General features: G+C 27.3%; 1 protein-coding gene across 4 annotated transcripts in view; it reads left to right on the plus strand.

The window, feature by feature from the left end:
* Adcy2 (adenylate cyclase type 2 Ac76E) overlaps nucleotides 1–16,901 on the plus strand; it is a 42,359-nt gene that overhangs the window by 7,212 nt on the left and 18,246 nt on the right. Inside the window, exons 1-5 of one of the 4 annotated variants that reach the window (XM_087403265.1) lie at nucleotides 5,774–8,445; nucleotides 8,647–8,739; nucleotides 13,637–13,803; nucleotides 15,054–15,380; nucleotides 15,443–15,637. In XM_087403265.1, the coding sequence (XP_087259391.1) occupies nucleotides 15,096–15,380; nucleotides 15,443–15,637 (480 nt within the window). In that variant the 5' untranslated portion in view covers nucleotides 5,774–8,445; nucleotides 8,647–8,739; nucleotides 13,637–13,803; nucleotides 15,054–15,095. Of the gene's footprint in view, nucleotides 1–5,773; nucleotides 8,446–8,646; nucleotides 8,740–13,623; nucleotides 13,804–15,053; nucleotides 15,381–15,442; nucleotides 15,638–16,901 lie in introns of those variants that run through there. The other 3 variants (XM_087403264.1, XM_011051843.2, XM_087403263.1) reach the window with 3 other exon arrangements.

Here is a 16,901-nt window from a genome sequence, read left to right on the forward strand (position 1 = left end):
ATAAAAAAAGTATATATATGTTTGAAATCCCTTACGTATAGTAAATGTGTATATCGCATACACTACTCGATGAATTCGATATATATTTCGCTATATGTATCTTGACTTTATTTTATATATTGAAAAAAAATTTTGGTTGAAAATTAACAAATTAGAAAATTTTAATCATATCAATCAAAATTCTGTTTTATACATATCAACTAGAATTATAATAGAGTCAATCAAAAAATTCTATAATCTATTGATTTTCAATCCAGAATTTTAATTAATGCAGATTCTTTTTCTCAGTGTAATCAATTATATGTTAATTCAATTTTTTTGTTTGCAAAATAATAATTTATAAATAAAATTAAATAATTTTGTTAATAATTAAAATTATTACTTAATATATGAATGTAACTGCACGTAAAAAATGAATGTATAGTAGTTTATACAATCTGAGGTTTATAAAATTAATTTTTTACATTTTTCCGATCCCTTAATTAAGTAAGTCTGCTTCTATCAACAAAAAGAAATATTTATATTTTTAGTTTTTTTATATTTAAAATATTTAAAATATTTCTAATTCCGTGTTCTATATTCTACATTCTGTATTCTACATTCTGCAGTTTTTATTTTATATTACATATTTTGTGCTTTTTAATTCTACATTCTTTTTCTTATTTTCTGTGTCCAATTTGTTTAATTTATAACATAATAATTTCCACTTTGTATTAAATTGCGCTTATAATAAAGTACCAACTTGTTTTATTTACTGAAGAATTCCTTTGCAATATCGAAACGATGTTTGAAGCATGCAATATCGAGAACTAATAGTAAAACCTCCTATCCAACGTGTCTATAATACTTAACGAACACGATGTATTTACTCTAACAGGTTTATTCAGCAAACTTACAGAGAATACTATCACGCTTGCAAAACAATATTTGCTGTGGCTTGTAACACGTAAATTGTTGCAAGGTGTAAAATCAAGTATTTGTATAGAATAATACATGAAATATAATATAGGAATGTTGAAAGTAATGTGATATAATTATGCTTCACGCAAAACAAATGCAGGCATTGTCACATTTTTTAAATGATTATATGATACAATACAGTAAATGGCACAAATTTTAATGATATCAATTGTTGAGATATTTGCAGAATATTTATAAAGTTTATTGTATTTAATAATGCACTGAAAAAAAATCTTAATTTCAAAGAAATATCTCTTTGCTCGTATTCAAAAAAATTATTTCTTTGGATCAATGAAAATTTTTTAAAAAATAAAATATTGTACTTTCAAAGAAATAAGATATTATATTTTTAAAAAAATTTTCATTGATCTAAAGAAATAATGTTTTTGAATACGAGCGAAGAGATATTTCTTTGAAATTAAGATTTTTTTTCAGTGTGCTTTATACGAAATGGAGTTACACTAAAAGAATAAATATTTTAATAATGTAGAAAGATTTGTTTTGAGTTATTATACGAATAATAGTTAGTTACAATTGGCGTTAATATTTAAATATTAGGTATTGGAATTAATTCGTAGCGTTTTTTAATGAAAGAATGTTATTTATTTCACATGAGCATTAAAAAATACATTAATGAAAGTACTTCCCATCACTTGTAAAACGCTACGAATTAATTCCAACACCTAATACTATTAATGTTTGACGACATAATGAGATATTAATTATGAATAGATATAATATACTGTTGTCACTGTTGATGTACTTTAGTTTTTTACAGAATTATTATTCTCTCTAATTTTTATTCTATTTTATTTGGTTTTTTATAAAAATAAAATTTCGAATGGAAAAATAAAGGAGTAAAACATTCACAGGATACGAATCGTTTGATGACAATAACGTTAAACATTGATAGTCGTGTAAATATTATCGAACCGACAATGTGATCTTCTCTTTGACACCGCACATCTTGCTTCTTTTACACGATCGATTAATCGTAAAAAGTTAGCAATTGTATTTTTTAAGAAAAAGAAACCATATTAGAATTGTATAAGAACATTTCAATAATTGTAAAATAATGAATTTTCTACAATAGATCTTTACATTTAGATCTTTCACTTTTTTTTTATTTGGAATTATTAACAAAAAAATTTTATAATCAAGAAAGAAAATTATTTAAAAAACAATTTTATATGATAAACATTTATCATGTTTTATTACGTTTTATAGAACAAAAATATATTCACGACTCCAGTATATTTTAAGAAATTAAAACTTAAACATCTTAAAGTATACAAGATGATAAAAATTTTCCTGCATTTTTGTTACCTTCTAATTTATGTAAAATATGTCGACATACAATTTTCTTTTAAAAGATGTGTTTTTACGGTGAATAAGTAATTATATGTAAACGTGCTATTTTATTCTTTTGATTTGATCAGCTGTCCTTTTAAATAAAACAGAAGTTAAGGCTATTCCTCTGAAAAGCAAAATTAACAGTCTCTAGATATTTAACATAAATCAGTTGATTACAAAAAGATAAATTAGAAAGTTTTTATTAACTGATTTTATATGTTACATTAACATTATTTTGAAAAATCATTTTAATTTAGAATATATATATATATATATATATATATATATATATATATATATATGTAATTGCAAAATTGTAACTAATAATGCAATTACATGTGTCGAAAGTATATAAAAAGTATCGAAAATTCTAACAATTAAAAGATTATGAACATATGAATTTTTGATTAAATGAATTCTAATGCAAGACTGTACTATCAACGCTAGTCAATCGCGAGAAATTGATGAATTGAAGATGAACTTTTAGTGGATGAACTTGAACTGAGTTAACAACAATTGAAATTGACCTCGTAACGAATGAGCATTTATCAATTCCTCGATTGGCGATATGTCTAAATGAAACGTTCATCACGAAACAAATATATGTCATCATAATTTAGAAACAACTATACATGTTTGCGATTATATAGAAACAAGTTTGATAATAAATAGGACGAATTATTACTAATTGATGTGAAGATATTTTTACTAATATTACATTAATTTCTTCTTTTTATTTTTTTAGTTTCATGTCATTTATAATAATCGTACAATTTAAAAAGATATTAATTATTAATTTTTTATTTATTAAAAACGTAGATTTGCTTTAATAATTTTCTTTGTACACTCTTGTATATATATGTGTGTGTGTGTGTGTGTGTGTGTGTGTGTGTGTGTGTGTGTGTGTGTGTGTGTGTGTGTGTGTGTAATCTTTTTTCCTACCTTTAAATAAAGTATAAAGTCTTGTTTACAAAATTTATAATACGTTTCCAAATCTTCAATTTTACATAAAAAACAATCTTATATTAATATATATTAAATAATAATTACAAATTCATTTAGATATATTTTGTATACAAGGTGTCCGCAAAATCGCCCGCAATACTTTAAGAAGTGATCCAAAAAAAGGAAAAAAAGCTATAAATCGTTTCTGAGTTATAATTACGTTCATGTTAAAAAAATTGTAATTTATTTTTCATAATTACAATCATAATTTATTTCATAATGTTTTAAATAACTATAACATTTCAGACTATTTTGGCGTATCCAGAATGCACTATGTGGAGACATTCGCTTGGCATCTCTCTTTTTTAATTAAAAAATTTTTTTATTTTACTAAGGATGCTAAGCGAACTATGTCTCCAGATGGCGCATCCTGGATAACGCCAAAATAATCCAAAATGTAGTTATTTATGTGAAAACACTATGAAATAACTTATAATTGTAATTATAAAAAGTAAATTACAATTTCTTTAACATAAAAGTGGTTATAACTCGAAAACGATTTATTTTCGGACCTATGTTTATATAGCTTTTTTTATTTCTCTTTGGTTTCGAATCACTTTCCGAAGTATTGCGGGCGATTTTCCGGGCACCATGTATATTGTATATATTACATATATATAATATGCTGAAATTTCTTTTTTGCATGAAAACGCGAGAAAAAATGGAAGTAAAACACAAGAAGTTTGTCTTCGCAGTCTCGGTTAGTCCAGTCAGTCCAGTGTTTTTATTCGCTTGCAAAGTCCATTTTATAAAACTGCAGTTAATGTGATCTGGTTGAATCGATAGACATCATCTCATTCTCAATACAGACCTTAATTAAAATAAAAACAAGCATCAATGAATTATGTTCGCTTCGAAACACTTTGATGACAACAGAAACTCATTCAAACAGAACACCGAGCTAATTAAATCACAACAGGAAGCAATCTTCGTAGTTTCAGATTATAGAAACATAAAGTATTACGAAGTTTTGATAATCTAAAAACAATAAATTGGTTTGAAACAAAAATATAAAATCTTTTATTGTAAATTTTGATTTATCAAAAACTTTTTTCAAAATTTTTTATTATGTTTGTACGGAATGTCCTTCTAACCGAGATTGAAAATAGTTCACGCTGACCGACCAGAGCTGTTGGGAACACTGTCTGCATATCCTCTTCAATGCCGTAAACGTTTGCACTTTGCGCGTTTTCCGGATTCAACCTACTATCGGTTTCCGCTAACTGCAGTGTGTGATTCCAGTTGGCAACAGGATATAGTTACATATAGGAAAATATGTAGCTATACATACATATTCGTACGAGCAGCTGGAACTCATAATAGAAATTGATAATACGCAGAATTAATATCAGATATTTAGTCAAAACTAATTTTAGTTAAATAATATTAAATGAATAATTAACCATTTTATATGTATTATATATGTAACCATTTTACATGAATAGTTAACCATTTTATATGTATTTATTTAACAATGAGAGAAATGTTCTTAAATATAATGCGTTCCTTTTTAAACAATGACATACATTTAGAAAAAAATTAGTACAAGTACAAATATTCAGTATATAAGATCTGTTAAAAAGCATTTGAACTAGATATACGTATATTAATAATTAAAATATCAAGGACGTCATTATAACAAGCGCATGTTTTTGATATTTTAATTATTATGACAGCAGAACCGGTACGTGCGGATTTAGAGACAAGTTAGTTTAAAACTTTGATTTCCACTGTCAGAATATTATAAAACTAGTAGCAATATTTAAGAGTAACGAATTTGTGTTAAGTTTTAATTGTTTCAAGATAAATTGGTAAAATAGCTAATGACATATTGATTTACTAAGAATAATATATAAAGATAATCCTGTGGAACTTCTCAGGAGTGCATACTTCACGATAACACATCCGCTCACTTGTTCCAATTCTTCCAACATTTTTTGGTGAGAATAAAAGCGAAATATTACGAGAGCAGCTGCTTCCATGTTCACGAACACAACGTTGATTTTTTGTTCTCGAAGCTGAAAAATTTTAAAGCAGCACAGATCTGATGATGTTTAATTCAAAATTATTAAACAAAATTCGATGAGGATATTTATAAATATTCCAAAAAATGATTTTAAAAAGTGTTTTACACAAAGCAGAAACTATCAATTAACAATAAGTATATTGTTATGTAAGAAATTTATTCTGAAGAATAATAAACTCCAAATCCAATAAGTCTTATAGATTGTATTTAGTTGTTGCAGTTCAAATACTTTTTTTTTTGAAATCTCATAAAATTATAATAAAAGGTATATTAAATTTTTCATTTTTTTTAGTTTTCAATTTTCCTTTCCTTTTTTATTTATTCCTAATTTGCATTCTAATACCGTTTTTGGTATAATTATTTTCTCTAGTTTTAATCCTTTCGTTAATGACGATTAAATTTACGATAAATATATGTAAATTTAATCATTATCTGTTTTAACATTGACGAAGGTGTTAATTAATAATTTGTTACACATTTCACTATATCAAATAATATCATTACAGCTAATCTGTTTAGTCACTTTATATGATCCAAAGATTATCACTTATTTAGATATAACGATGCAAATTTGCAGATAACAGCGTGTACATATTCTAATATCAAGTGATTACTGTTGTAGTTTAATGATATTGCCAAGTTAATGATACCACATGATATCACACGATTTTGCGTTGAAAGCTTTCGCTTCCCTTGAACAGCTAATACTGGTTTAATGCGTCACCATGGGAACACATGAAATAGAATGCATGAAAGCAAACAAAAATTGATTTTTTTCTAATGTTTTCTCACTATACTTTAGTCTGATTTTTTTTTTAGATATATCAGTTGTGTATATTTTCTTTAATCACATCGAGGAAAGTAAAAATATTTTATTTCTGTAATGTTGTCGATAAATAGAGATATAGCATTGTGCGGTCTCTTCTCGATCATGAATCTTTTCGCATGTTCACCGATTGTCATTTATAGTATGTGTATAATTTTGACAAAGAAATACTCTGTGTGCTACTGAAGAAAAATACATTTGTATTTGAAGTAAACAAGAAAAGCATTCACGAAATAAAATATAAAATTATCTTATTATATCATTGTAAAAAATAAAATGGTTATTTCAACTTATAGTAGTATGGTGGATTTTCTGAGACATGCAAAAATGTTAAAATTAACACAAAAAAAGTTAATTTTAATATTTTTGCATGCTCAGAAAGTCCACTATACATTTTTAAATTAAAATTAACATTTTATTTTTTACAGTGTATATTTTCATATTTTTTAATGCAAATACCGACAAACAAAAAGCATTTCAAATAGCACAACGTGAAAATTCGGCAATCGGTTTATCGGTTTTGAATAAAAGCCTATATAGGAAAATTGACAGAGGGATAGCCAGCGTTAATTTATTCAATTTAAAATCGAGTCAATCATGTCTGACTGGTGTTATTACGAAAGCGACGTATATAATCCAATACAGATTGATTTACAAACACGCGTAATGCGGAGGAGATTAACGCGTTGTCAAGGAGAGATTACGCCAGTCATGTAAATACGGCGGTAATTCCAAACGAGGATTCCCCGCTCGGAATAATAATAACGCGTCGCGACGCCGACTGCCAACCCAATGACACACTTCACGTGTACAATTAAATACAAAATCGGCCAGTAACCATGTCGGTTGCAACTGTTATCGAACAGGCGCGATAATTAACTCGAGGCTGCCAGCGTGTTGCAATTATTGCTTTTACGGCAGAGAATTGGCGTGACCAGGAAACATCGTATCTGATATGTAAGCACCTTGCGAAACGTACGTTTTCCACGTAAACTCATCCCGCGACATCGGTATGCATCGCACAATCGGTATCTCCTAGCGAAGCGCAATTGTTGCATCGCCACGGTCGATGCATCGTGCCCGATTACGTGCAATTACACATTCCGTCCCATACATACGGAATTCGGAAATAGCGGCGTATTGGATGTCGCTGTTATTTTCCTTCATGAAAATTCAGTGTACATTCTAAGCCCTGTGTTTCTAGTTCATGTTGAGAAACGGAATTAATTGTAAATAAATAAATTTATAAAGAAGAACATCAATTACGATATTTATTTATTCACGTCATTTTTAGGATTAAATAAAGTAATTTATATTTTTCGGAAGTCAGTGGAAATAAATAGTTAATATTTTTTAGAAATCATATGTGAAACGAATTCTTCCTCTTCTCTCTGTCTCTCTCTTTTTCTTTTTTTCTCTCCCCTTCTCTTTATTTTTCTTCCAGCTCTTTTTTCTCTTTTTCTTTCGGGAAGAAAATCCATAAATATGAATTTCGTCAATATTGATTGAAAACATCATTGCCTCAACAAGAATTTGTATTTATTAAAAAAAAACATTGTGAGCATATATGTCCTTTCGATTCTGTAAATGTATAGAGATAAATAACAATGATACACGTGCCTGATATACAGTCAACGAGGGTGCGTCGTCCAACGAGAGTATCATTTGTTCACGTCACCGCGTGCAATTGTTGCAAATAAAACAGTAAGCAATAAAATGGCAAATAACGCATTGCTTGTTATGGTTCCGTTATTTTCTCTTTCTGATATAATATATCTAAATTTTTGAACAAATGAAATAAAAAATATGCATAAATCTTTATTGCGTACAAAGGAAAAATTTTAATTAAAATAATAAACATATTTGATGCGTGTATATATAATATTAATAATATTTAAACATTATTTCAATAAAATTACATAATTAAAATTTTCAACGTTAAAATAATACAAGCATTGTTTATATATAAGATATGTTTCTTAATAATTTATTAATGATTTGATTATCATGATTAATATCATTATTAATTTAATATATGGAAATTATTCTTTTGTCTTATTTAGCTTTATGTAATTCTTACTTTTAGATTTGCCTTATTATATTCTTTTCCTAAAATTAAGATTTTTAAAGTAAGTAATTAGAATGCTATAACATAGAAGCTTGGAGCATAATTTTTTGAGCGTATAACAGTATTAGCATATCCCACGTAGCATAGCGTTTGCAAAGCGCTTTTGTCACTTGCATACAAGCGCTTTCTGTACTACGTACGTAGAATGTAAGTAATAAAATTTAATGTACATATAAATAATATTCTTTCATGTTAAATTTTTTTCACGTATAAATGGAATGGAATGTTCATTATTCTTGTTTCATGATCATGAAAAGAGACCATTTTATGAAAAAAAGAATTATATTAAATTCACTGTGGAATGTAAAAGTATATTGCAGCTGAATTCTTTCTAAATTTGTGTTACAGACAATTTAAATGAACAAATACACTTAGATATACTGATAGATTATTCTCATCACACGTCAAGCGGTCTGTAAATTAGGCAAGAACAATATATAGGTAAGAAAAAAATTCTTTATATTATCAATTTGTGTTAAAAATGTAAAAAGAGGGGAAACAAGCTGTAACCAGTATTAGCCAGACATCCAGCACAGCGTTTATTTTCCATTTGCATACATAAAATCCAAATGTAGTCAGTTAGCAAGTAATTCTTAATTGCATCATACGGTGAAAGCTTGGCCAACTTACCAGAAAACGAAAAACATAAAAATTTGATTTTTCTCTTAGGAATGAAAAATAAAGAAATTGAATTGTAAATTAATAAATGCATAATAAACACATTTTACTTGCATAATTGTATGTATAGATAGCACTTTATAAAATAAAAAAATTGAATAAATAAGAGAAAAAGAGATCGACAAATATTAAAGAAAATATTAGAGAAATAAAATAAAGTTATTAAAAAAATTTATATAAAAAACTTTTAAAAATATAATAATACACCAAAAGATTAATGTCACTATTAAGATTATCAATAAAAATAAAGAGATTAATTCTTTTGCAATTTACAATCTCCAAATTGTGTGTAATAAACATATTGCACATTTCGACACTACATTATTGAATTCATTTATTGCGATGCAGAGAATCCAGTGGAAAGCGTGGAAACGTGAAACTATTATAGTGTGATATGCAAAGCTCAATAATTGTTGAATCGGCACAATCGTGAAACTTCGAGACCCGTGATTTGTAAGCAACCCAAAGACTAGGTAGTGACAAGGCGTATTTCTGGTTTGGAGTGACGTTTCGCAATCTGCAATTTATAGACAACGCGCCAGTTGCATTAAGTTTCTTAAGATAATATTAATATTAATAGTTACAACAATGAAATTGAACAGCATTATTTGAGGCTAAAGATTTATGAACTTCGCAATTTTCTTCCCTTGTCGATACATTTCCAAACTTGTTTATTACAAGAGTAATATTAGTGTGGATTGCTAGTATTGGAAGAACTGAGACAACACAAAGAAGAATTAACAGTTTTACGTTTATTTTAGCAGAAATATTTGTATTAAAAATATGGGAGTATAATGCTGTTTTACCCGGAGCTTTTACAAGAAATTGAAAGATAATTTTTACATTTTTATGCAAATATGTTTTATGCAGTAAATAACCTGCGAACAGAAGATACTGAAAACTTCAAAAATTTCAATTGATTTGTTTCTTTGAACGCAAATTCGATTGTTACGTTACATATCGGGCATGTAATACTACGTTACTTGTCACGCAATATTATCATGATTTACACGTATTGCGAATTATAGAAACAACGCGATGGAGATACATACGCAGCAATAGAATGAAATCATAATGACTTTGAGCGTATTCACTTTGACAAGATGCCTAATTGCATGCTTTCATACAAACAGCGAACAGTCAACATAAAAGAGCAGCAGCTAATTAGAATCATCGACGACGTTTTCCTTGTCTTCATTGAACTATTAGTTGTGATCTCATGTATGAACGCGGTTTGTTTCATTAGCAGATTAGGTTGATTCGTTTAGTCACCGACGCGACGACAATTTCTATCAATTAAGTTAATGCACTTGCAGAGTTGCTCGATCACGCAAAACGGGAGCTGCGCCTTTTTTAACAAACATTTAACAAACATTTACTACAACAGTAGTAAATAGTCAAATAATTGATTAAATCATTTACCAAAATTGATAAACTATAAAAAATAGTAAAATTATTGTAACAGAAATTAATTACAAATTATAATTATAGAATGCGTTCACATGATGATGTTAGGTTTAACACATAATTCATATTACATGTACAATTTCAAAAATAAAAGTGCGTATTTATACAGGGTTGGCCATATTCGACGGAAAGATGTTTTTTTTTCAATCATGGGAAAAAAACACATTTTTTTTTCTACTCGATCTAACATCTCTGTCATTGCCAGATCTTTCCGTCGAATATGGCCAACCCTGTATATAAAAGCGCGTTTTGTATATAAGTCATAATGTTTTAAATCAGATAAAAATAAAATAAGCAATGTTCTATTGCGTTTAATGAATTATCTTAAAGCTGTTTTTAAATTTATTTTTATATACGAAAAGACTGTTACAATATTTTTGTTTATTTAAGAATACTATTTTTTTTTAATTGATGTATTTACCTTTGTTATCATTTTTTAAAATAGATTATTAATATTAATATAATATCTATGAGTTCATAAATATTGTTTAAATATATTATAATAAAAATGTACCTGCTGACATTTTAATAATTAAAATTTTTTGTCATTTACATTTTGTTATACTGATATTCTAGATTGACACGCTCGATATTTGACTTTTCAAAATATTTTCCCTTCTCACGCACATCATTCACACATATCAAATTTGTATCTGCACGAATCGATGGGACGTTACACGAAACAACTTTGAGAGTCATGAAATTTTGTGAATAATTTTGATGGCTTAATCAATTTTTTTTTTATCTTAAAATGAGATAAAATATACCAGCTAAAATACACCATAAAATAAAAATATATTATTTTTTTAATAAGAATAAAAGGCGAAATGCTTTATGAGAAATATAGTAAAGCAATTCAATTTACTCTTATAACTCAACACGCATTCCTTTTATCATGCAAAGTTGTGCAAACGTAATATTCATATTGTAATATGCATTATTACTTCATAATAAGATCTTGTCGCTATTATTATAAAATTAATGAAGAAAAAATAACGTATATAAATATTATAATAAAACTTAATGTATAAGAAATAATGTAGAAAAAATTTTGACAATGTATTTGGCCATTGTTTATTAAAATACGCAGTAATAGATAAAATTAAATTTTTATTAAATTGCATTGCGATTTCCAAAAAATATATTAGATAAATGATTCCATTTTTATATTTATATTTTATTTTCTTTGGTTTAAGATTAGACAAAACTTTACGTATCTCAATCTTTATGATATAAAGATTATTCTATCTTTATCTACAATTTTTATTTTTATCTTCTTCATATTTAGATATAAGAATTTATATATTTAATCGGTTTACTTAAATTTTTGTTTATTTCAACTTTGCATATATATATAGATATCAATTAATTCTTTTTCTGTTTACTCTTTAAAAATTCTTCCTGATAAATTTTTATTTTATGGACGCTATATATCGTCCATTATCGGCAAAATAAAAAAGGGATTGAATATTAAAGCATGTATCCAGGAAATTGCTACAATATACCTTGAGCAACGTTAATGTCGGCAATATTTAAACATTAAAAACTCATATTCAGAATGTTCTTAATAAGAAGTTTAATAAAATCGTTATTTCAAAAACACGTTTCGTAAATAATAAAAATCTGTTTTATCTGTGTAATTAAAAAAAATATTGCTTTCTATTTAAAAATTTAATATAATAAGTAAATTTTAAGGCTCAAAATTTAATATCATTTTAATGTGAATTTTACATCATCCAAAATCGTCCCTAAGTCATTTTCTTCTTGCTTCTTAAAACCAAGCAGCTTTTATGCACAATATTTTTCCTAATAATGCGTTCCTTCGAAGATATTCGAAGAGATAATTTCACTTTATGCGCACAAGTGCGCGTATATGTATATAATTGTACAGTAAATATAAATATAATTATTATTGTATAATTATTATATATAATTATTACACAAAAGTGTCTTACATATTTAGACATATATAACTTACTGTATATTCTATAAGAATATAAATCGAAATCTATTATGAGACAAACTACATGCATAAAGATGTAAATAAAAAATGTAATTTTTGTAATTGTAGAGTATATATAAACTTTTTTATAATTTAAAAAAGTTAACAGTATTAACATAAATTTTATTATTATTTATAAAATAATTTTATTATTATTACATAATTAATAGCTATACTTTATCTTATTCAATACCGTACCTAACAGTAATATCAAATAAGATACTGGTGGAATAATTGAATGGTTGGGTAACACATATACTGCGTGTATAACTACCATGAATTTTGTTCGCGTTCAGATTATTAATTAAATCTTCCTATGACTGAAGTGCCCACAATGCAACATCATACATATTTAGTTACAGTCCTACGCATTACGACATCAAAGCCCTTTTCAAACAGAAGTCGGAATGTATTAAATTAGTAATTCCCCGTTAGATTATGTCGGCAATATAGTATCAGAATTTATTACTATGTTGCATACACACTGCAAATAAACAGTATTCCTTAAGCTATCAATGTTGTAATATTAATTAATACTTGCTACTTAATGTATTTCTCTGTTACATTTGTCAAAGTAAATATAAAAATTAAAGATATTCATTAAAAGATTATTTATTTAAAGATATATTTATTAACAAAATTAAAAGTGGAATAAAGAATTTATACAAATTTCAATTTGTTATTACTGAATTGTTATTACTAGATATCTTGCACATATACAATTTTATATATATATATATATATATATATATATTAGGTGTTGGAATTAATTCGTAGCGTTTTTTAATGAAAGAATGTTATTTATTTCACATGAGCATTAAAAAATACATTAATGAAAGTACTTCCCATCACTTGTAAAACGCTACGAATTAATTCCAACACCTAATACATTAAACATTTTATATTATATTTTTTTTAATAAATTGAGATAGTGAATCTACGTGTTATTTAGAACTATTATATTATTAAATATAATATTAAACATGAAGTAAAATCATATATGTGCATCTCATGCAGTCTTTATTCATTTTTCTGTCTATTTGATATCTTCTCATATAACGATCAAATATTACATTGAAATACAAGATATATTAAATTCCTTGAATTGTTCTCCAACAATTGCTTTGCATACGTTACTTTCACACACGCGATGAATGTGACAAAGTTAAACTGCAACAATGCTTTTTTCAGAAAGTCTCGGTGATACTACCGGCGACGATGCTGGCGTTAAGGAACTTCAGGAACTTCGCGATAAGTACGAAGGGACGTTGACGGCGTCTCTCTATACAGGAACACTCAGCATTGCTGCTGTCGCCTCGTTGATCGCTTTAGGTGTTCTCTGCTTCACCGATTATCATGTAAATATCATAATTTTTCTAATTTAAATTAAAAGTATTATACATTTTTTTTCATATTAATCAAATAATAATTAATTGTCACTTTAAAGTAAAAAAATGACTTAAAAATGATTTTTTGTTGTATTAATCTTGTTTATCCAAAAAGTTTAGAATAAAAATCCTCTCTTTTTTTCCTTCATATTTTCGTACCTTTATCTTTTTATTTCTTGCTAAGCTATGTTTCATTCTCATTTTAATCACTATTCTCAATGCTCATTAGCAAGATGTTCAAGTTTTCCTAAGTTGAAGCATTATATTACTCCTCGAGGAGTAGACGTTACGAGATGATGTTCCAAGCTGTAATTAATTTTCAATTAAAACTCCAATACTGCTTTGTAATGGATCGATATTGGTACAAGGTGATTCAATAGTGCATATTCTTCATAAACCTGTCCTAAAATTGAATTACAAAGGATTTGTTAACTGAATCAAGAATTAATATTGATATTGGAGGTGCAAAGAGCCTTATAGACAACACACGGAAGCTGTTCAAACTGAGATTCACAAAGAATGTATACAACATCATGCTCTAAGATTGGATCCGAGAATGGACAATGTTGATTTTTTTGCGCCAGCTACAATATTTGTAGGACAGAAAAAATTGATATCGTGATTTATCTTAGATGGAAGATTTTTTTTTCGTATCTTATTAACATTGAAAGATGAAATAGAAATAAAATTAGTCGATCTATTTTATTTTAAGATCTAAAGAGAGAGAGAGAGAGTGAGTGAGAGAGAGAGAGAGAGAGAGAGAGAGAGAGAGAGAGAGAGAAAAAGTTGAATGAAATTATAAACTAAAGAACAATAGATTCTGACAGTATTTACGAAAAAAGTTTTGATAAAATATGACATTCGTTATATTTATTTGATTACTGTACGTTTCTGTTTGTTTGGATATTTTGCATTTCGTTTCACATTCCGTCAATATGACTTTTTCTGCTTCATAATTCATAATTTTTAATATTTTCTGCTTGTTATTCCATGCCAGTTATTCTAGTTACTCTATATTAGCAAAAATATTGTAAATGTAAAATCTATTTAAATTGTGTTGAGTTAAATTAATATTAATATTTAAACATTAAAAATTATATAAATATTTTAAAAAAAACGATACTTCTTTTTAAATAATTTTACAAGTTTGATTACAAATATGAGATCATAATTGATCTTGCCTATACTTAATATTAATTTAATGTTAATTTATTTTTCAGGAGCTATCCAATATAACCGATCCGGTGTTGGCATTAACAGCTATGCTCATCGCCTCTTTGACATTTTTAGTGGTCACCCAGTTACCTTCGACTATGATCTCAAAACGGTCCAGAATTTTAATAGGTTTAACATCCTCCATTATACTCGGTTTAGGAATTTTAATATTAAAAGGCGTCCTGCCCTTGTTCGTCTGCATTTTATCAATAATCGCTATTCTACCTAAAATGAGGTGGCAAATACCACTCATTATCGGCTGCATTCTGGCCCTCGCGCACATTTCAAGAAGACTTTTCGATGATGCAATGAGTTATTACAATTTAATTCAGGTAAATGTATAGGCTTCAATAAATTTACGAACTGGACATTTTAGAAAAATATATTTTAACAGATCGTTGTGGAGATTATGTTCCTTCTGGCTGCTATCCTCGCAGGTATGTACTACAGGATTCTAACAATGATGGCCCATCGCAAAACTTTCTCCGGCACAAAGACGGTGATCGAATCGCGAATCAAGCTTGAATGCGAGAGAGAGCAGCAAGAACAATTATTACTCAGCGTTATTCCAGCTTACATTGCGGCAGAGGTGAGCAATAAAAATGCTCCATGATCTAATTAAAAATCTCGATTACAATCCATTAAGGAAAGTTTCATTATGGAATTTTTCGCTGCACGTAGATGAATATATTATGAAAAAGCTTCTTATTGTTACACTCACCTGCTATTCGATCAATGTTTAATTATAAGTTCTACATCCTACGTTTGACTGCTGACTATATTTACTTGACTATATTTAATCACAGAACTAATTTAACAAAATCATGCGAGGGATGAAATGTGTAAGTGTTCACATTTTATATGGAAACAAATAGTTTTTCCAGATATAGAAAAGAAAATAAAAGTTCTCGTGTACGTGCGATTTTCTAAACGATCATTTTCAGTCGTATTTTGCGCGTACTATTGTATAATCACACGAGATGGAAATTTAAGAAATATCATATCGTACTTTAATAAAAAACAGACGACCACTTCGGCGAAGAAGTTTCTCGATGGAAGTAATTAACGATTCGTGCTAAAGTTAAACTTAAATTCGTAAGAACTTCGTTAGAAATGAGAGTCGAACAAACACAGTCAGCAAAAGTTTTATGTCAATGATTTGAAACACGTAGATGGTGTGAAAGAGAGAGTTCGGCAAATTTTTTTATCACATTTCCAAAAAAACATGTTCAAAGAATTCTGTTTAATTAACATGTATCGAGGATGATACATTTTAAAAGATATGTTGAAGACTCCTTCGTTAGAGCTTATAACGAGATATAAACATAAATATTCCTTTTTATCACAAGATAATGCCTAATTTCATGTCTACTTTTTCTTTTAAATATATGTATATTATTTTTGCTATCTGCAAAAATTGCTGCAGCTTGTTTCAAAGATTTAAATATAATATATATTTAAAAATATAACTTTGATAATATAAATTTGAGAATTTACGAGTGCTAGCAATATATGTAGATTATATTTAAGATTGTTACTTACTACAAACGTTTATAAAAATAATTGAATAGATTACTTTATTAATTATACTCTTGTTCTTAAATAATGTTTTTTACTTATAATTGATTATTTTTAATAGCACTTGCAATGTGGAACAAATTTTTCGTTAAAACTGATTGCGATTTGAATTTCGGTTATTTTCGGCCAATGCAAACAATGCATTATCTATATAATGACATTTGGTGGTGACATGAATAATTTATGGTTGAATGAGTGATTTCCCTACATGTTAATCTACTAATCGAAAACTATGGTACCTATATATAATGTTCTGCCGATGCCGTGTTACATGA

The sequence above is a fragment of the Acromyrmex echinatior genome, chromosome 2 (assembly GCF_024713525.1).
Source record: "Acromyrmex echinatior isolate Ae372 chromosome 2, ASM2471352v2, whole genome shotgun sequence".
NCBI classification, from domain to species: domain Eukaryota; kingdom Metazoa; phylum Arthropoda; class Insecta; order Hymenoptera; family Formicidae; genus Acromyrmex; species Acromyrmex echinatior.